Below are 20,673 nucleotides of genomic sequence, written 5' to 3'. Positions count from 1 at the left end.
GCTAGCAGAAAGATTGCAGAATCCTTCTGCCTTGTCATCTCATTCCTGGTCTCCTGGTGCTAAAAAGGTTCAAACACTTGAATCATAGAGAGAGGTCTGAAACCCACGCAAGGAAAAAAAAAAGGGTGAAGCACTGCGGTCATATCAGCACACTCCTGAAGAATAAGAAGATACAGAAGAAAATAATCTCTTTTTAATAGGTAGAAATTTACAGTAGATGGCTGCAGAATCCTTAAAGCACTATTAGGGATTTTAAATTATTACATCTAATGATCCATGTAGAGATCCAATTTGTCAGGGTAACTGTAGTAATTACATGCATGGTTTGAATCTAAAACCTGTGTCTTGCCTTTCATTAAGCTTTATTGTTTAAAAATTCACCTCAGGCTGAGCTGCAAAAATACGCTAGAAAATGCAGAATGACTTTACACTAATTTAATGTACATTTCAACTTTTTAACCTTGAGTTTATGAGACTCCAGAACGCATATTCTGCTTGATCTTTCTTCATTGTTAGCCCCATTTCTAAATGCTAAATTGTCATAATTTGTTATGGTTTGAGACGGGGATAATCTTACGTTTTGGCAGATTGAGGTTCAAGAGCATTTGAGTCCTTTGCCACTGGGAGTCAGGATTTCCTAACACAAGCAAGTTCATGTTAAACAGTGCTAGGAGCCAGTCCTTATTCTTAACTGTGAGGGGAAATACCATCCTTTAACATCACAGCCTTTGTATGTTTGGAAAATGCCTTGTGCTGAAGATGTCTACACTACAAGTTACCATTATTCGAAAGGTGGTAGTGTTAAACCTGGTTTAACCTTTCCAGGTTAAATCAGGATGGCCAGGAAATTATTTTCTAAGCACAGTTATTTTTGTTTGCTTGAGGGTGCATTTGAATTTCATGGCAGTTACAATGTCCTACAAGACCTGTTTCTGAAAAGGATGCAAATTTTCTATGTGGGTAAGGAAGCAAAAAAGAATAGTCAGGTGTTTAACCTCTTCTGCCTTGAGAAATGGCTGCTACAGCCTTATACTTCTGGTTAGTCTGGTATAGAGCAACAAGGGAGAGTCCTCTCACCTGATGTTTAACAATTTTATAAGATTGCCACAAACATGGTTTTTAGCTGTAATACAGTGCAATCGTAGCAACAGGAATAATTTTTTAGTTATGTTTAGGAGGGATTTCTGCCTTCTAAAAAATGAAAATAAACCCCATCCAAACACCCCCAAATGGCAGAAAGGAGCAAGTGACCATGGAAACGGAGACTCTGTCTCTGATTGGAAATGGCTTGAGTCATGCTCATTGTGAACAAAGGGAAATCTGCCAGTATGTAGGCAATTAGAGTTTTCTTCCTGAAAGCTTCAAACGGAGTCCTTGAAACAAGCTTTCGAAAATCCTGAAGCCTGTGCAGGTCTCTTATGCCAGTTATGTTAGAGGGTCTCCAAAAGCACACAATTGTGAACAAGGTCTTTGTGCTGAAAATGCAAATGGTTGTGGCTGATGCCTTTAATGGACAGTCTGCCTCTTGTACTCTCAATGTAGCAAATTTTTGATCAAAGGTCCTTATTCCTTAACATTCTCTGCATTTGTGATTGACTAAACTGGATTAGATCTACGAAACATGTGAGTAGCTCACACCAGAAGCTTCAGGGAATGACTGGGCTGCCAGCTTCCTGTGTGCATTTGAATGGCAAGAGGACAAGTGACTGCAGATACTAGAAGTGGAATTTAAGGGCACAGCCAAAGTGGAAACAGAAGTTTGTGCTATCCAGTTTCTCACAGCTGGCTAAGAGATGTGACTTTCATTTTCTACCTATTGAAGAGCTAGGAAGGGAAGGGGTCACTGAAAATATTTTAGAGAGATCTGGTTTTAAAGATTTTTATCTTAAAAAGCCTTCAGTATTTTTGAGTATATTCTTTTATAGGACTCCTCTTTCTCCAGATCATCTCTACCTCCAGAATCCCAATTATTGAATGTTATCTCTCTGCAGTGGAACAAGTCATTGGAAGGTTTTCATTAATTATGAAAAGGTTATGAGAGCCACACAAATGGACACATAATGGACACATAATGGTACCTGCTAAATAAAATTTAGTTCCCACAAAGGAACAGCTACTGTATGCATTTAATTCATGAATATTTTTCTGTACCTTTTATAAATAAAGAGATGCAGATTATAATTTTAACAAGTTTTTGGGTTTTTGTGTGGATGGACACATAAAATGCTTTTAGGAACACCTGGATAGCATGAATATTTTCTTTCTATGTGATCAACTGCTATACTGTTCTTGAAGGAGTTTCATTAGTTCATTCTGTACTGTAATGGAAGTGATTTTGTTCAATTCATTGTTCATGTCATGTTTTTGAAGTCCTTCAGACTTCTCGCCTAAAACACAGACCTGATTCCCGAAGTCTCTAAATTACTCAGAATAATTTCAAATATAAATTTAAGAATAAGCAAAAGTAGGTATTATCTAGAAGAACTTGCAAGTGTTTGCATCCTTTCACAAAGCAACTCAGCTTCAGTCACTTACTACTTGCCTCTGTAGCTGCAGAGGTAATACAGATTGCAGTAAGTAATACTGATTCCAGTAAATTTGGTGGTTGACACTCTGGCAATATGGGCTCAACCAGGCACAAGTCATGGAACAGATCATCCTGAGTGCCATTATGCAGTGCATGAAGGACACCCAGGTGATGAGGCCCAGCCAGCACGGGTTCACGAGGGGCAGGTCCTGCTTGACAAACCTGATCTCCTTCTATGACAAAGTGACCCACTTGCTGGATGAGGGAAAGGCTGGGGATGTTGTTTATCTGGACTTCAGCAAGACCTTTGATACAGTGTCCCACAGTATCCTCCTGGAGAAACTGGGTGCCCATGGCTTAAATGGGCACTCTGCACTGGGTTAAAATCTGGCTGGAGGGTCAGGCCCAGAGAGTGGTGGTGAATGGAGTTAAATCCAGCTGTTGGCTGGTCAGGAGTGGTGTCCCACAGGGCTCAGTACTGGGACCCATTCTCTTTAACATCTTTATCAACAATCTGGATGAGGGGATCGAGTGCACCCTCAGTAAGTTCGCAGATGACACCAAGCTGGGTGGGAGTGTTGACCTGCTGGAGGGTAGAGAGGCTTTGCAGAGGGATCTGGACAGCCTGGATTGATGGGCCGAGGCCAATGGGATGAGATTCAAAAGGCCAAGTGCCAGATCCTGCACTTGGGTCACACCAACCCCAGGCAGCACTACAGGCTGGGGGCAGAGTGGTTGGAGCTGCCGGGCAGAAAAGGACCTGGGGGTGTTGGTCGACATCAGGCTGAACATGAGCCAGCAGGTGTTATGGAATGGACAACAGTAATTATACTGAAATTCTAAGAGAGCTTATGTGTGAGGAGCTGGGTTGTTGAGCTGAGGTGGTAATGATTTTTATGTATTCTCGTTACAGATACAGTTGGTGTTACATTTCTCGTGATTCAGGCATCATCTGTACTCTGTAATATGTCTGCATATTGTGGTTTTCTAGCTGAAGGTGTCCATAATATGATACTTGACATATATTGCTGTTCTTCAGTTGGAGATTTCTGGATGTCAGGTTTAGGTTAAATTTTAATGATGGTTCATTTTCAATGTGGAAGAATGTAATTAAAATATTTAGACAAATTTTATTTTGTCCTAAGTGCATATGTAAGCATCAGTGTTCCTCTTCCAGTGTAAAAATTGCCACTATGAAGAAGAATGAAGGTTGTTTCTGTGCCTTCCCTGAGAAATTCCATATGTTAACTTTTAAATATTTTTTTAATCCCTTGAAGTCTGAATTTCATTGATTTCATCTTTGCTTTGCAGTGAGACACTGTTCTTGTAAGCATTTTTCCCCTTAAGGTTTTGATACATGTCTTCAACCTTAATACTAGTTCAAACATACTTTGTTGAGAAAAGCTGAAATTCCTATTCCCTGTTAATATATTACTGCTCTTTTTCATGCCAGAATCACAGCATTTGTGAAACGGCCATAAAGAGTTTTCAGAAAACTCTTTGAAAAGTTATATCTTTGTATAGAAATAATTACGAGACTTTAGTAACCTTTCATTGTTTTGTTTTCGAATTTGTAGATAAATCTATTTTCCACACAAGTTTGGTGTCAACTTGCAGTAGAAGTATCTGGACTAGAGTTTAACTCTTCAACACTGTAAGAAGTAGTGCTGGTGTGTGCTATCCCCAAGGTTTGCAGTATTCTTATCCAGAATTTTGATTTAGATCCATCTTTAGTCTCTATGAATCCTAAGCAATGACAATAACATTCTTTTTTTTCTTTTCGTTCTTGAGTAGTTTTCAGAAAGGCAGTGAAACGTTTGCTCTAAAGCAAGCATTGTTTAGTTTGGATTTTTTTCAGTAGTTTACAAATCTGGGTGCAATGTAGAGTTGCTATTCTAATCTAAGCCCTGGAAGTTCCTTGGAAAAAGAAAATCACGTGATTTGCTTAGATTTCTCACTTCTCTGCCAGTGCTCAGGGACTAACAGTGTGCTGGGAAGAGGCATTTCCCGGCGGGAGAGCGACTGATTCATACTAGCTCACTGCCTTCGCTCACCATGGAAGCGTTCCAGCACCAGCTACTCACTCTTATTGGGGGTCTGATCTGTTTCTGTGCTCTGGTAAAATGCATCAGATTCATGAAATATATTTTCCCACGTGTCTGGAGTGCTTTGCCTGAGACTTTCTTTCGATCGCTGGGAAAATGGGCAGGTAAAGGAAACCTCTTCACCTTCTTCTTGTAATTGAGTAGTGGATTGTTACATGACTAATGGGGACTGGCTTTCTTTGCATTTCCGTACCCTGTCCCTCCAGAAAAAAACCCAGTTGCCACTAGGTGTGGTTTGTTTAATTTCTCTTTGTTTTTACCTTGTAACTTCAGTTTTATAAGCCTGAAGGTTTTGCATACTTGGGGAAAATAGAAAAGTAGTCAGACTCGTAATAGCTCACACACCCGGTGTGTAGGTGGGAATTCTCCCCCCATTCCTATCTGTGATTTTTTTTCTCTACTGCAAATGCTTTAGATTTAATAGCATTGTTTGTATCTTCAGTTTCCTGATATGTGAAGCAAGTAGTTTATTTGTAGCATACGGTGTCCACCTCTCAAAGCAACTTTTGTTTGTTCCCAGAAATGTTGGTCCAGTGTGTCTTTTCCAAACTGGTGACCTATCTTTAATGGTATCATTAACCAGCCAAATCTACTCTAGCCTAAAAACATCAAGGGCTGCAGCTTGGCAGCACTTTTTGAAATATACTACACATTCTCATAAAATTACAGAAATGTTTAATAAACATCTTTTTCCTCCTACTGTTAGATTGTTAGATTATCAGTGTGAAACAAGAATGAACAGGTATACGGTTTCTGGGCTGCAGATGTCACTAATGAGAATGTCATCTTGATAAGAAGTGACCCGAACAGTACACTTGTGCCTCGTTCCTTTCCCTTGCATTAGACTTCTTGTGACTGGAATGAATATGTGCTAAATGAGCACATCTCACAGCAGGTTAATAAGAAATGAAACCCTTGTGCACAAGACCTGCCCGAATACCAGCTGCTACTGAAGCAATATGTAGGTCTCGTTTTGATTTAAGTGGGGCAAGGATGTCCATTCTGTGCATGGGGTGAGAAGCAGGATGGGGAACTTTCTGTGTAAGATCCTTGTTTCCGCTTGAGGTTGAGAAACTTGTTTCCTTCAGTGGACCTTTTATGTGCTGTCCTTTTGTAAACAGAAAGTCTTAGGGGGCCCTGTAAAATTCATCAGGCTTGCATGATTTGCTGTATCGTGGCACGAGATCCTGGAGAATCATGGAAATTAAAGTTGGCAGGTAGAAGCTTGTTTCCCAGCAGACTTCCAGCAGATGATACCATCTGCGGGTCTGCTAAAAAGCTGAAGATCCACTGCTGCTTCACTGAGGGGTCTCTTTTCTCTGTGAAATGAGAGAGTAATCACTCTTCTGTTGCTAGCAAACCTAGCCGTTCAAAATCACCTTGTTTCCCCAGTGTATCTTGCAATTTTAAAGTCCTTACTCTACACCTTTTCAACATGGACTAATTTTCTGTTTTGCTCTGATAACATGCCAGGTTTAGCTTGAAATTACTTAGATGCTTTTCTCATTAATTAATTTATTTATTTCTAAGTTGATAAGGATCTTCTTTCTGTAGTTCGTCTTTGCTATTTGGTTGTGTAACATTTAAAGTTCATGGTGCTTTACAAATGCCAAAGCTCGTTTATTTTCCCAGCAACACTAAATCTGAATGTAAACTGAGTAGGACGGCACGGAAGGAGACCTTTTTCTAGATGGTGGAAAATCTGCTATATGTTTTCTTACAAACTGATTTCTTCTGTGAGAAATACTCAACTAGTTCTTAACTCCTACCATTCTGCTACCAGCATATGTGACAAAATTGCGAAGCAGAACTTGTAAAAATATGTATATGGAAGAAAATTCTACCATCTCTCAGGCAGCTCATTTGTTGCTGAGGCAATTGTTGCTTAGGTGGTTGATTTGTTGCTTGTTGTTGACCCCACAGAAAATGAGAGTAATAATTATCTACTGCATTAGACAGATTACTGTGGGGAAGGATTTGCTTCGAAGACAAAAAGTGCTAAATGAAGTAATAAAAAGATGACAAGGTCATGAAAAAATACATTTTTTAAGAGACTGATTCTGTCCTTTAGTAGAAGCATTTAGGTTGCAATGTTCAAGAAACACAAATAGTGAGGATTAAAGAAGTCAAGAAAGAACAAGTCAAAGCAAAACTCTAAATACAATCCCTCTTCTTTTTACTTCCTCCAGTGGTCACAGGAGCAGGAGATGGCCTTGGAAAAGCGTATTCCTTTGAGGTAAGACAGATTATTTATCCTTAAGTTTATTTTAACAAAATGGCAATTGTTACTGCTTCATCAGTTTCTGCAAATTAGTTAAATTGCTCTAGGATTCAAAAGCACTGTGACAAACAGGGTGCTAATCCTTCTCCCCTGAATGTCCACCATTAATCAAGTTCTGAAGGGAAACTGCTGCTGCATTTCAGAGGAAAGTCATTCATACCTCAATGGTCTTATCAGACCAAGGAAATAAAATGAGTAATTCTAAAGATTTCACATTGTCTGTCCAGGGTAGGAAGTCTCCTAAATTGTCCTTTTTTTCCCCAGTTTCACAAGCTAATCTGCTTTTTGACTTTCGGTGGTCCAGCATTAACACACAAAATGTAATTTTCTAACCTTTACACTTGCAAACACATTTTGAAAGATGTATCTGAAATAACAAATAAAGGAGAAATTTGTATAAATGAATAAAAAATACAACTTATGGAAACTGTAAAGAAACCTAATGGTTTAATTGAAGGTAGAAGTGGCCTTGTACTGTCTCGTACCAGCCTTGCTATTAGTGGTAATGACGGAACAGTAGATTTTCTCTTCGGTGTCTTCATTCAAAACTGTGTCCCTTTATAGACACTAAAGAACAATGAAACATGAGTTGTTGTCTTCAGGGCTGAAGTGACCAGGAGAAAATTAGCAGCCTGTAATATGCAAGAGTTTAGATGTGATGTCTTCTGCTCATAAATTATAAAACGTATCTCACAGGAAAGGAAAATGAGTTGGCTTTTGAATTAATTTGCAGGATTTTTAGGCTAATCTTTTTAAGTGTATGTACTGGGTAAGTCCCCACCTCACGATTTTCATTACTGGGAATGGCAGTATAATAACTACTTTCAAAAGTGCATTGAATGTAGGAAGCACAAAGACAAATACGAGGTATTAAAGTTTAACATCTGGCATAACTGTGATACAGATCACACGGTCTTCCGTGGGAGAGAAGGGAAAATGTTGCCTTCTGTTTACTCGCTGAGTTACTGTAGTGAAGAGCAAATGGGAAGGGTCTGATGAATACATAGGTTAAGGGTAAATGGGATGGGATTGAGACAGGTGAAGAATCATCAGAAATGCTTAAACATTTATTTAACACCATGCCTTTGGGTGTGGTCATCGGCACATGCAGCTTGCTGAACTGACTTTGTGTGTAAGCAGGTGCTAAAATTTTATGCATGTGAAGACTGCAGGAACCTGTGAATGTCTAGATTAGAGCCTCTGTCATTGTTCTGCTTCTTTTGTGCTATGTGCATTATGCAAGAGTAAATCCCATTTAAAAGGCCAGCTATAGCATGCAAATGACTGCTTTATACCATGAGAAAAAATAAAACAACTACCGTGTTGTTTTTTTTTAAAAAAAATCTTGCCTGGAACTGGCTAGGTTTTGTGGAATATTTGTTCATTATTTTTGGCTTGCGTGGGATGACTAAGAATGAGCTTTATCCAGGCTGAGATGTACCTTCCTCCCCAGGTGGTCCCTTTGATTGGAGTTGTGCTCAGCTACTGCTCTGTGGGGCAGATCCCAAGCCCACACCATATGAGTTCATAGCTTGGCACGTCATCTTGGTCAAACACACACTTATGTGTGGCTTGTGGATAAATAAATCTGACCCTGCCATTTTAATATCTGTGTGTCTTTGGAGTTTCTGGCTCAGCACTGCTGTCTTGCTGATCTCATGTCAGGGTACAAAATTTTCTGATGTTCTTCTGGCACAGTTTCCTCTGGTGTTATGGGCTGCTGTGAAGGCAAGCCTTGTTTGATGGTCACAGTGTCCGTTCTTCTAGAGTTTGAGCTCTGACACCAAGTGACGAATTTCTTTCTGACACTGAGCTCATGCATGGGCTGATAATGATTCACAACTAATGTAAGGTCTCCACACTTTGTAGTACATGGTACAAGAGACTAAGGAGAACAATTCTTGTGTTTTGGAAGGCAAGTGTGATGTGACTTCCTCTGTTCAGTGTTCTATGTGGAAATCCCAGTAGGCGTTCATTTGGTAAAACCTAGCAGAGTGAGATCAATGCAAAGATTACATTATTTACTGGTTCAGTACCCTTGTTTCCAAGGTTTATGGCTAGATACAGGTCTCTGCAAAGTCTGTTAAACTCAAGAGCTGGTGCTGCATGAAGAGCCTTGCGGCTGTGAGGTCTCAGAACAGTACTTTGTTGATATCAAGACACAGATTTTTCAGAGCAAATTATTGTGTCTTTAGTTTCCTGAGCTTGTGTTGAGAGGCAAGCACACACAAAACTTGAGCTCATCCTCTTCTGCATGAATGTCCAGGCTTCCATGAAGGCTCTGTCTGTATTTCTAGCACATCAGGGTGACTCTGAAGGACCGGCATTCTTGAGCATAAAGACCCTGAACTTTTAGCTGACTGCTGTGATGTCAAAGTACTGGGATTTTGAATCTGTTTTGCTATACTTATTTCAAAAATTTGGTCCATTAGTTCTTGGGCTAATGGGGTTTAGACTTACCAGACTTATAGCAAGGAACAAAACCAAGTCAACTCTGAGTGTGCTGCTAGTCTGTCAAATCTCTACTCAGCTCTTAGCATTTCAGGTAGTGGTGCAGTCTTCTTTGTTAGGTTTTCCTCATGTAATATCTATAGATCTGTATTAGCATCTTTTACTGACCTAGCATCTCAAACATACTGCATTGATGGACAAGGCAATGCCATACTCTGAGATTTACAGTTTAGCTTCTGCGTACTTTCAATCTCATGTCAGGGCACAAGCAGGTTGTTGGTGGCTCACATGCTCACCATTTTTGTTACTGTTAATAATTCATAACTCTGTTATAAATCAGGCCAGCACTTGTGTCTAGTCAGTGTTGTCACAGACTGTTTTGAGACAGGGACCACATTCATTTGTTAATACAACAGTTTCTCAAATCTTAAACCTTTGTTCCATTTCCTGATATTGTTCTTAGTACTACCATCAGTGTAATACAAGCTAAATATGATCTGCTGTTTCCTGCTCCAGGAAGATATTCTAATATCAACTAATATGCAAAGATTTCTCCACTTGGTCTTGGATTTATTTCTGGAAATACTGCTATTCTACATGCATTACACAGGTGAAGAGCTAGCAGAAAGATTGCAGAATCCTTCTGCCTTGTCATCTCATTCCTGGTCTCCTGGTGCTAAAAAGGTTCAAACACTTGAATCATAGAGAGAGGTCTGAAACCCACGCAAGGAAAAAAAAAAGGGTGAAGCACTGCGGTCATATCAGCACACTCCTGAAGAATAAGAAGATACAGAAGAAAATAATCTCTTTTTAATAGGTAGAAATTTACAGTAGATGGCTGCAGAATCCTTAAAGCACTATTAGGGATTTTAAATTATTACATCTAATGATCCATGTAGAGATCCAATTTGTCAGGGTAACTGTAGTAATTACATGCATGGTTTGAATCTAAAACCTGTGTCTTGCCTTTCATTAAGCTTTATTGTTTAAAAATTCACCTCAGGCTGAGCTGCAAAAATACGCTAGAAAATGCAGAATGACTTTACACTAATTTAATGTACATTTCAACTTTTTAACCTTGAGTTTATGAGACTCCAGAACGCATATTCTGCTTGATCTTTCTTCATTGTTAGCCCCATTTCTAAATGCTAAATTGTCATAATTTGTTATGGTTTGAGACGGGGATAATCTTACGTTTTGGCAGATTGAGGTTCAAGAGCATTTGAGTCCTTTGCCACTGGGAGTCAGGATTTCCTAACACAAGCAAGTTCATGTTAAACAGTGCTAGGAGCCAGTCCTTATTCTTAACTGTGAGGGGAAATACCATCCTTTAACATCACAGCCTTTGTATGTTTGGAAAATGCCTTGTGCTGAAGATGTCTACACTACAAGTTACCATTATTCGAAAGGTGGTAGTGTTAAACCTGGTTTAACCTTTCCAGGTTAAATCAGGATGGCCAGGAAATTATTTTCTAAGCACAGTTATTTTTGTTTGCTTGAGGGTGCATTTGAATTTCATGGCAGTTACAATGTCCTACAAGACCTGTTTCTGAAAAGGATGCAAATTTTCTATGTGGGTAAGGAAGCAAAAAAGAATAGTCAGGTGTTTAACCTCTTCTGCCTTGAGAAATGGCTGCTACAGCCTTATACTTCTGGTTAGTCTGGTATAGAGCAACAAGGGAGAGTCCTCTCACCTGATGTTTAACAATTTTATAAGATTGCCACAAACATGGTTTTTAGCTGTAATACAGTGCAATCGTAGCAACAGGAATAATTTTTTAGTTATGTTTAGGAGGGATTTCTGCCTTCTAAAAAATGAAAATAAACCCCATCCAAACACCCCCAAATGGCAGAAAGGAGCAAGTGACCATGGAAACGGAGACTCTGTCTCTGATTGGAAATGGCTTGAGTCATGCTCATTGTGAACAAAGGGAAATCTGCCAGTATGTAGGCAATTAGAGTTTTCTTCCTGAAAGCTTCAAACGGAGTCCTTGAAACAAGCTTTCGAAAATCCTGAAGCCTGTGCAGGTCTCTTATGCCAGTTATGTTAGAGGGTCTCCAAAAGCACACAATTGTGAACAAGGTCTTTGTGCTGAAAATGCAAATGGTTGTGGCTGATGCCTTTAATGGACAGTCTGCCTCTTGTACTCTCAATGTAGCAAATTTTTGATCAAAGGTCCTTATTCCTTAACATTCTCTGCATTGTTTCAGAAGAGCCCAACAGGACAAACTGTTTCCCTCAAACAGGTTTAAGGAGAAAGCCCTGAAGGGAGTCAGCTATGGAAATGAATGAGTCTTCAGTGTGTGGCCTTTGTGGGCTAGTTTCTTCTTCTAAGCAAACCTGGTACTTTCAGGCAACATTGGCTTTATCTTTTGTGCTGACTAATTTAGTTCTCTTTCTCCTTGCTCTCAAGAGCATTTTTCTAGTTTAAGCTTTATCTTTCCTCTCTTTATGCACACAAATCCATTCAGCTTCCACCTGTTAATAACTTAGCTTCAAAAGCTGGGGCTGTGTTTCTCTCTCAGGCTTTGCCTAAAACTCTTTAATTGATGGGAATGGGAGGCCTCAGGAACATTCTTTGTTTGTTCTGCATTTGTTCTGCACATGGTAATACCAAACTCTCTATAAACAGGCTGCTGTGTTAAATAGTGTTCTCAGCTATAAACTTCAAGTATTGCTAGCATTTCTGTGGATATAAATGTGTGTGACTGTATTTTGAGTGGACTTCTCCTTTTTTCCTTGGTTTCTTTCTTTTTTTTAGTTTGCATCTAATGAAAAAAACAGTTAAAATTTATCCATCTGACCTGCATCAGATTTTATTTCTATTAAAAAATATGAAAAAAGTTCAAATCCCTTCAAACTCGTGAGCTTTCAATTCAATATCCTTAATCTACTTCCTCAGGATAAAAAAAAATGTGAGGATGGAAGGTGATGTTGTAAAATGACTAGGAAGTAATCAACATATTTGGCCTCCGAAATCCAAGTAGAAATAAAAATATGTTTCTGGGAAATGTCACGTTGCTTTCTTTCCCTGCCGTCTTTCATTCATTTGAAATTGGCTCATATTATTTATTATTGTTCATATTATTGGTGTTTGATTGTTGTCCAGTATATTTTTCTTGTAAGGGTCCAAGGAGGTGTTTTGGAAGATTGTTAGAAGACTGATTATTATTTCGCCTGGTTTTAATATCTGTTGTTTACCCATTAGGCAGATGCCAGGTGAAGGAAAGCAGTTTAAAAAATCCACAATTGCTTTTATTGTGAAACTGGGAAAAAATTGAAACATTCTTGTCCCTGCTTTCTAACAATTTTTATATTTTTGTCTTGTAGCTGGCTAAGCGTGGATTAAATATAGTTATGATAAGCAGAACTCTTGAAAAACTGCAGAGAGTAGCCTCTGAAGTTGGTAAGTGTTTGTCTCAAACTTATCTTCCCATTTATCAGGCTGGCTTTACAGGGGTCTGGAGGTCTCTTCCCTTGGTACAGTATCTAGTACTGTAGGACCCCAGATATTGCTACAGATATAACCCCAGCTATACTGCAACACTACAAGTAGGTTTTCACATTACTGTGTTGCTTGAACCCTTCTAGTCATGGATAACTTCAAAAATACACGCTATCATTCCAAATCATATCATATCAAACCCAGTGCAATGGGTTTGATAAAAAAAGTGAATGTGGGCTCTTTATTGGCTTCATCTGCCCTTAAAATCTGCAAATACAGGCAAAGGAGATTGTAATACTAGAGCTGTCAGGGGGATCAGTGAAGCAGCTTGTGCTCGGGCAAATAAGGTTACCCTTAGGCTTGTTCTTGGAACATAGCAAAGGAAGAGTTAAAATGAAATCAAGGTAGCTGGTTTGGTTTTGGTTCATTTGGTTGGTTTTCAAAGGTTTTCAAGTTACATTTGGCTTTCAATAAAGCAGTTAAATAGTGTGCCTTTCAAATTAATATTCCCTTTCTTTTCTTCAAAGGAAATTAGCCATTTACACTGGGGAATGGGTTGTTTAAATACACTAAGATTGACTGTTAGGATTTCTCTAGGAGTCAAATGAATGTATATCATCCATTGCTTTCAAAGATGGCTGTAATAAAGATTATTCTTCCCACTGTCACTTTTTCTATATGTGGCTTCTATCTAAGAGATTCCTTGAGCTAAGCATGTGTCACTCCAAGACTTCACCTCTGTCAGAAAGACTTGCCTTTAAGCGGGCTCAGCAGCTGACTCTAACAGAGCATCAACTCCAGGATACAAAGCAGTGCATCTCTCAGGGACGTGGCAGACTTGAAGTGGGTGAAAATGTCTGTAACTTCTCAACCTGCTGCTACCAAAATCAAGGATTGGACCCTGAAATTTTCTGTCCATTTTCCCTCCCTTTTTTTTCTTTTCCAGCTATAGACTCGTTTTCCCTTGTAAAGCAAGGGCTGTTAGAGGAGGAAAGTACCAACTCCCTGAATAGCCTCTACAAGCAGTCATATCCGTGAGATTAATGTAAATATGGCCTACACTAACCCCTCTTAAGTAAATAACCATAAAAAAATATTTTCTGTGGGAATTTGGTCAGCTCTGGTGTTATTGTTACATTTCTTTGCAGCTAAATGTGAAAGAATTACAATAATAGAAACCTGAAGAAAAAAAAGGCTTAAGCGCTTTTATAGTTTCTTTGCATTGTAAATTATAATCAGAAGCAAACAAAGAAAACAATAAGATTCCTGAGACTAACAAGTAAAGAAAAAAAGTAGTGGAGGGCTGGAAAGATGACCTAATGTAAATTCCTCTGCACTATGATTTATTTTAAGGCCGTCCACTGGCCACTTTCCTAATGGAGGCTATACTGTGCTGAGTTGTATAGCAGCCCATAACAAAGGACTTGCCATGTTCTGAAAGGTACTGCCAAGATACCCTATGCTGAAACACTCCTACACCTTGTGCAAAATGCCCCATGACTTTTCACGTGAGGAAAGTTCACCAACTGCAGCAGTGTTATTTGTGTAATCCAAGGTGCTGGGAGGTGGCTGGTGTGACTCTAGGAGCTCAGGCTACCCTGATCAAGTTTCTGTGATGTGATGTTCAGCCAGGTTCTGGGAATACAGAGTCATCCCCAAAGTTGCTGAGATTGGTGGTAAATCCCAGTGAGATCTTTCCATTGTTTTTAGTGGGTTTTGGCTGAAGCCCAGAGTGACTCATGTGTTACTTAGTTTGTCAGGTTGGAAATAAGTACATAACAACAAGAAGATGGCACAGACAAACAGAAAGAGAGGAAGATATAGTGATGAAAAGCATAGATTATCTGACCTGGAGGCCACTAAGATCAGCAGGGAGCTCTGGATGTGGGGTTATGTTAAAGCTTTGCAAATGTTCTACTGATTCCAATTTTCAAAGTCATGTGTTACTGTAATTAAGCTAAGCAGTCACTGGGAAGGAAGAAAAGTTAAACTTACTGTGATGTTATGTGAGTAAATGAACAACAGAAACCAAAAATGAAGCAGAAACATAACCAGAGTGATTGTACTGTTTTCTAAACTTTCTAACTCTCACTGACTTTTTCTTTCTAAACTGCTTAAACAGCAGAATCTTGCTCCAAGCGGCTATCATTACCCTGAACCAATTTGCAAGGAGATCAGGGCACAGAGAGAGAGAAAAGAAAAAATAATTTGTTGCAGGCTATGTAAATTTGTTGCAGAACTGCACAGGTTCATCTTGTTTCGTTTTTCTTAACTCTTACACTGCCCATCTTTCTGCAGTCAGTTGGACATGGTAATTACAAGACTTGCCTCCCTTCCCAAACTGATGATATTGTTTGCCTAAACATACTGTCACATTCAGTTTGGATACTGAATAATATAAACTAAAGGAGTCTAAACTGTGGGTAATTTCAGAGATCTCAGTGTTTGCCTTTCCAAGTCCTGTGGGCCACAGGTATGCCTGAGAACAGTTCTCAGAGCTGGAGCAGGCAGAAATCTATAGTAAGAAAAATGTTTCTCTAAAGAAGCACTGGAATTGAGAAACAGATTTCCATCCACTCTGTCTGAAAAGCTCTTTTAGAATGAGATAAAAGATAACAAAGTAAGTTTTGTGGAGGGCAGACAGAGGGGACCGTTACACCAGGTATACTGCTCATCTAACACAGTTAGTACTGTGGTTGTGAAACATTGGTCAAACCATAAAACTAGGAGATTAGAAATTATGGACTGCTATTAACTGCGCTCCTTTTTTATTTCTTATGCGTACATTTTCTAAGCAAGCTGTACAGGCAGAGCTAGGTCCTGATTGAAAAGTTAAATCTTAGGATCTCTTTATGTGATCAGGGTCTGTACTGTTTGGTTGTTAATGCCAATTAAACAAAAAACCCCACTTCTCTAAGACATAAAAATTATTCACAAAATGTGTGGTTGGAATTTTTTTTATTTGGTTGTTTTGGTTTTTTTTGGGGGGGGGTTTGAGTAGGGTTTTTTGGTTGGTTTGTTGGTTTGGGTTTCTTTGAAAAGGAACAAATCTGCATTTAAGGAAAGGTAAGGTTTGTGATTCTCAGAAAACAGTAGAAAATACAGCTGTACTAGTTTAGACTGAGTACACAGTTAGTGAGTTTGGGTTTGGTGATGCAGAAAGTAGTTTGTCCACATGTCCCTCCAGAAATTATTCCTGTTAATATAGAAGAAAAGCATGGAGTAAAACAGAACACCCCACATCCAGAGCCAAACATGCCTTGTTCCTGCTAAGGCCTGTGAAGGTGCTAATTCATTTGGCAGTCACTCCCCTGCTGGAGGTTCAGTTTCCAATTTGCTGTGTTGTGTCTGTGTCCTTTTCCTCTTGCCCTTGCCCTTCCAGCTCCAAGAGGTAAGCAGGTGGCAAGCTGAGATGACGGACTAGCATACAGGCTTGGTGCTTCCTTCCTTCATCCTCAAAGGCTCTTAAAAATGCCTGTTGTGTCTTGCTGATCCCTTGGGGTAAAACCTTATTGCTCAGGACTGTTCTTCCAATATGCATTACCACGTAACAGGGCACCTCAGGGCCTTGACCAATGTTCTGAGTGCTCTGGTAGCTACTAACAATTCCCATGGCTTTTTTTTCACTGAGTATGTGTTCTCTGGTACCTCCTAACATCTTTTGCAGCTCTGCTTTTACAGTCATTCTTTTTGTGTCTTTTCTATTTTCCTGATATTTCTGAAACCGAGTTATCTTATATTTCTGAGGAGATACATTTCTCCAAAAGACTTTCAAAAAGTAGCCAGACTTGTGCCTTATAATCTAACATAATTCTTTTTTCTTTCTCCCCAGTCTGAAATCTTTTTTAAACCTCTTTCTGTTGTTAAAGTAGCTTCTCATTTGGCCCTCCTCTCTGCAAATTTCCACCGGATATGAATGCCATCTTAGCTTGAATGCTTCTCTCTTCATATTCAAATTTTGTTGTAGTACTTCAAAAGGGTGTCCTCTTTCTACAAACATCGGTTCTCCTGTCACTCAGGCATTCATTTTGCTACCTCAGGTTTTCAGAGATGTTCATAACTCTCTAAAGGGAAAAGGAGAGTTTCTGGCAGAATGCATGTCCTAACCAACTTCATGCTTCATCCTGATTTATTCTCCTCTTGGTAAATTTCAAAAGGCAGCACATTATCCTTTCTGACAAGTGGGATTCCCCAGTGACCAGAGGTCAGAAGGAGTTGTATCCTTCTTAATGATACATTTCATAACACATCAGATTAAACTAATCAGTTCAAGTTTTTATTTTTCCTTAAACTGATTTTCTCTTCATTTTTGAAAAAAACAATAACCTGTGCTGATGTTTTAAAACCTAGCCTTTTTGCTTTCTGGCATACTTAGGACTTTTAAAGAGAGTTGAAATGACTTGTGTCTTCAAAGACTGTCATAGATCATTGGCACAGACAGGGAGAAACATAAGAAACGTTGGAAGTTATTTTTCAACTCTCTACTTTGCAGAATTATTATCATTTTCTGAAGAGATGTCCCTAGATAATTAATATATCAGTATGATAGTTTTATTGTTTTTTAATATATTGTTTCATTCTTAAATGAGACAGAGGAAAGCCATCTGTAGTACTTGTTTGCTGGCCAAGAGTGCTGGTTGCAGCAGTGCAGTTCTGTATGGACAGGGGGATGCTGAGAAAGTCCAAATGGTTTGTTTAATCATAATTTTTATATTGCTGTAGTTTTGGCTGCCCTTCTCATTGCTCACAAGAAAGATGGCCACAACGCCACTACATTTTTTAAGACCATCTTATTCTGTTTATAGAGCTCTTCAATCAGAAGGTCACTGTAGGTGCCTTCTCCAGCTCTTGCTCTGTTCTTTCCCTTTGCTGCATTTACACTCACAATGTCCTACTCTTTATAGTTGTCCCAGTCCCCTAGCTGGGGACCACTAAGGGGTCATTTGCCACTAGAGTTGGTTTTATAGGTTGAGGGTTCAAAGGCTGTTTCTTCCTTTTTATACACACAATGGCAGCTTGGAAAGAGGGCAAGAAAAAGGACACTCCTTCCTCCTTTCTTCTGTCATGGAGACAGATGTCCTCTAAAATTGCACACAAGATGCAGCCTATCTGGAGTCAGAGCATCTGCTGTTTCCTCAGACCACTTGTGTTACTTGAGTAGTGTGAAGTGGTCAACGCTTGCAATGTAGCAATGGGCAAGGAGGCAACAACTTCCACTCACCCTCCAATCCAGGCCCTGTTTTGTTGCAAACTGACCCACTGGACCCAAATCCAGCTTTCTGCCAGCCTTGCTCTCCTGTGGGAGCTGGAGCAAGAACATCTTCCTAAATTCTGAATATACACAAGGGATGAGGCAAGATTTCTGGGTGAAAATTAGTGAGTCTGATTCCTATTCAAGCTAATTCTCCCTGCCACTTGCATGATAAAATCAGGCTCCAAACAGAGACAGTTTCCCAAACAGGAAACTTTCTATCATCCAAATGCACCTGAATTCCTGCCACTTGCAGTGAGTCTGCAATCCCATCATCTACTGGTATTTCCAAGCTTGCTTGTCACTTTTTCAGCAAACTTCATCTGGATTTCAAGTTGCCCATAAAACTTGAAACCAGGTTTAGTGGCAAGAATTTATGATATGAACATCTAGTCAGAAGAGACCTTACTGGGCCTCTTTACAGGATAAGTTTGCATTTAAAATGAGTAAGTAAAGGCCTCCGCCTCTTTTTGTCATGAAACTTTGTTGAAAATATGAACAGAAATAATTCAAATGCTAAGAAAAATGGCAATGTACAGCTGGGCTCCACTCCTGCATAGCAATGACACTGCAAAAATCAAACACATTTCCCTTTCCTTTCTGTATACATTGACCTCGTAAAATTTAAGCTATCCCCTCCCTTAAATGCCTTTTGGTCCTGCAAAATCCCAGGGAAGGTTCAGTCTATGGGACTGTAAATGTCCAAATAGGAGAAAAGTTTTTGAAAATAATGCAGAAAAATATTGTATCACATCCAGCCCTGTTTTCCTCTCCTCCTAGAGGAAAAGATAAGCTCTGCTTGTTAAAATGTTCATCTTATACATGAAAACACTTTAAAAGAATTCTGCAAAACTAAGCTTATGTAAGGGATCTGGCATCCACATTCACTTGTCTAACATATGCTGACAATGTTAATTTATAAATATTATGATAACCAGGGGAAGAGGTCCTGTGTTGTTCATTTTGGGGATATATTTTTCTTACTGAAGGACTAAATGGTGTTTAGATTTTTGTGAGGGAATTTGCATTGATTTCAGGGCATAGCTTTGTCCTATATTTGCTAGGCCATATCCTTGAAAATGTGTGTTTTGCTTGTGTTTTGATCTTTCTTACAGCAAAAAAAGTTGAAACAATTTTTTACTGTACAGCAGACCTTACTAAATAAAACATCTGATTGTTTCATTACTTAATTATAGCTTTCCCTTATTCTGGGTAGATGCAAAGGGGCTTTGTATTTTTTTTTCTTCCTAATTACAGAGCAAGCCACAGGTCAAAAGGTGAAGGTTATACAAGCTGATTTCACCAAAAATTCGGTATACGAAGACATAGAAAAAAGTCTTCAAGGCCTGGATATTGGTGTTCTGGGTGAGTCACTGAAGTCTCTTAATTTTATGGTTGCAGTGATTAAAAAGAGAATTGTATGAATGATGTCTTATAGCAACTTGTTAACCAGCACTTAAAACCAAGCGTACAGCTGCCCAATGTGTTTGAGCACTAGTTATCATGAAGAAGTTTCAAAAGTGAATTAGAATTTTCCAAAGTCTTCCTGTTTCTCTCTACTGTGGCTTCTTTACTGTAAAATCTCTTCTGCTGCTTCACAGCAGCTTGTGGGGTGACTTATTCCCTGTTTAGCCTCAAGGAATTAATTTTTGCTATTGGTTGTTTTACAGCTGTGTGCAATTCTTATATTCAGTATGAAATGAGCCTGTGGCTAACACAAATTGGTATGATCCACATAGCAACAATGAAAACGTGTTTTGGGGGGAAGTTTTGGGTTTTGCTTTTGTTTTTATTTTAAGAAAATCATGCTTTCAATAGTGAAACAAATGAAACAACAACAAAACACAAACAAGGAAACAAAACCCCAAACTGTAGCAATAGACTGTTTTTCTGTTCTGTGAAGTCAGTACTGGTCAGTACCAATGTCTTCAGTGAGAACAAAACCCAGTGCTAAACAGCATTTCTCATCAGATAGAGCTCAAAAGCTTTTGAGTCTCAAGGAGATGCCATTTGTTTGACTAGCTGAAATATGCACTTTGTCTAGATTTGGTTCTTATCATTATGTTTCCTTTGATTAGTTAACAATGTTGGAATGCTTCATAATCCTCTTCCATGCCGTTTCCTTAATGGACCAGACATAGATGAGGTAGGATTACACTGTGGGTTTCTACTTCCAATATAACAATGAGAAACTGTAATTCCACTTAACAAGGGACAAATTCTGCCCCTGCTGCAATCAGAACTTATTTGTTCAGTTGAGTGGGAAAAGGACTGGGCCTGAAGGAGTGTGTTTTGATTTGGTTTTGCAAAGCTCAGAAGAGCTTGCAAGACAAAAAGAGTGGTAGATTTCAGCTCACCTGCAGCATGTGCTCTGCCGTAGAGGGGAGAGCACAGCTCTCCTCCTCATAGCAGGGATCAGTAGCCTCTCTGGTTCACTGGTCACAGGTAATGTGATGGGGTCCAGTCTGGTCACAGCCACAGCTGAAGCGTTCAGTTCTTGTTAGTATCATTAAAACATACTTTCTGTGGGGCACCACTGCTTAGGTATGTAAAAAAAAAAAACAAAAAAAACACCTCATTTAAATACAATTTACCTTTTTTGGGGGGGGGGG

The 20,673-nt window shown here is 39.2% G+C and overlaps 1 protein-coding gene across 2 annotated transcripts in view; it reads left to right on the top strand.

The window, feature by feature from the left end:
* Positions 1-4,506: 4,506 nt before the first annotated feature.
* HSD17B3 (hydroxysteroid (17-beta) dehydrogenase 3) overlaps positions 4,507-20,673 on the top strand; it is a 23,931-nt gene continuing 7,764 nt past the window's right edge. For both annotated transcript variants that reach the window (XM_014936149.1, XM_014936139.1), the window contains exons 1-5: positions 4,507-4,736; positions 6,822-6,868; positions 12,696-12,771; positions 19,319-19,426; positions 20,140-20,207. In XM_014936149.1, the coding sequence (XP_014791635.1) occupies positions 4,583-4,736; positions 6,822-6,868; positions 12,696-12,771; positions 19,319-19,426; positions 20,140-20,207 (453 nt within the window). In that variant the 5' untranslated portion in view covers positions 4,507-4,582. The remainder of the gene's footprint in view (positions 4,737-6,821; positions 6,869-12,695; positions 12,772-19,318; positions 19,427-20,139; positions 20,208-20,673) is intronic.

The sequence above is a fragment of the Calidris pugnax genome, unplaced genomic scaffold (genome assembly GCF_001431845.1).
Source record: "Calidris pugnax isolate Ruff unplaced genomic scaffold, ASM143184v1 scaffold2, whole genome shotgun sequence".
In the NCBI taxonomy this organism is placed as follows: domain Eukaryota; kingdom Metazoa; phylum Chordata; class Aves; order Charadriiformes; family Scolopacidae; genus Calidris; species Calidris pugnax.
The sequence above is the reverse complement of the archived record's forward strand: the minus strand, read 5'-3'. Positions and strand labels throughout refer to the sequence as shown.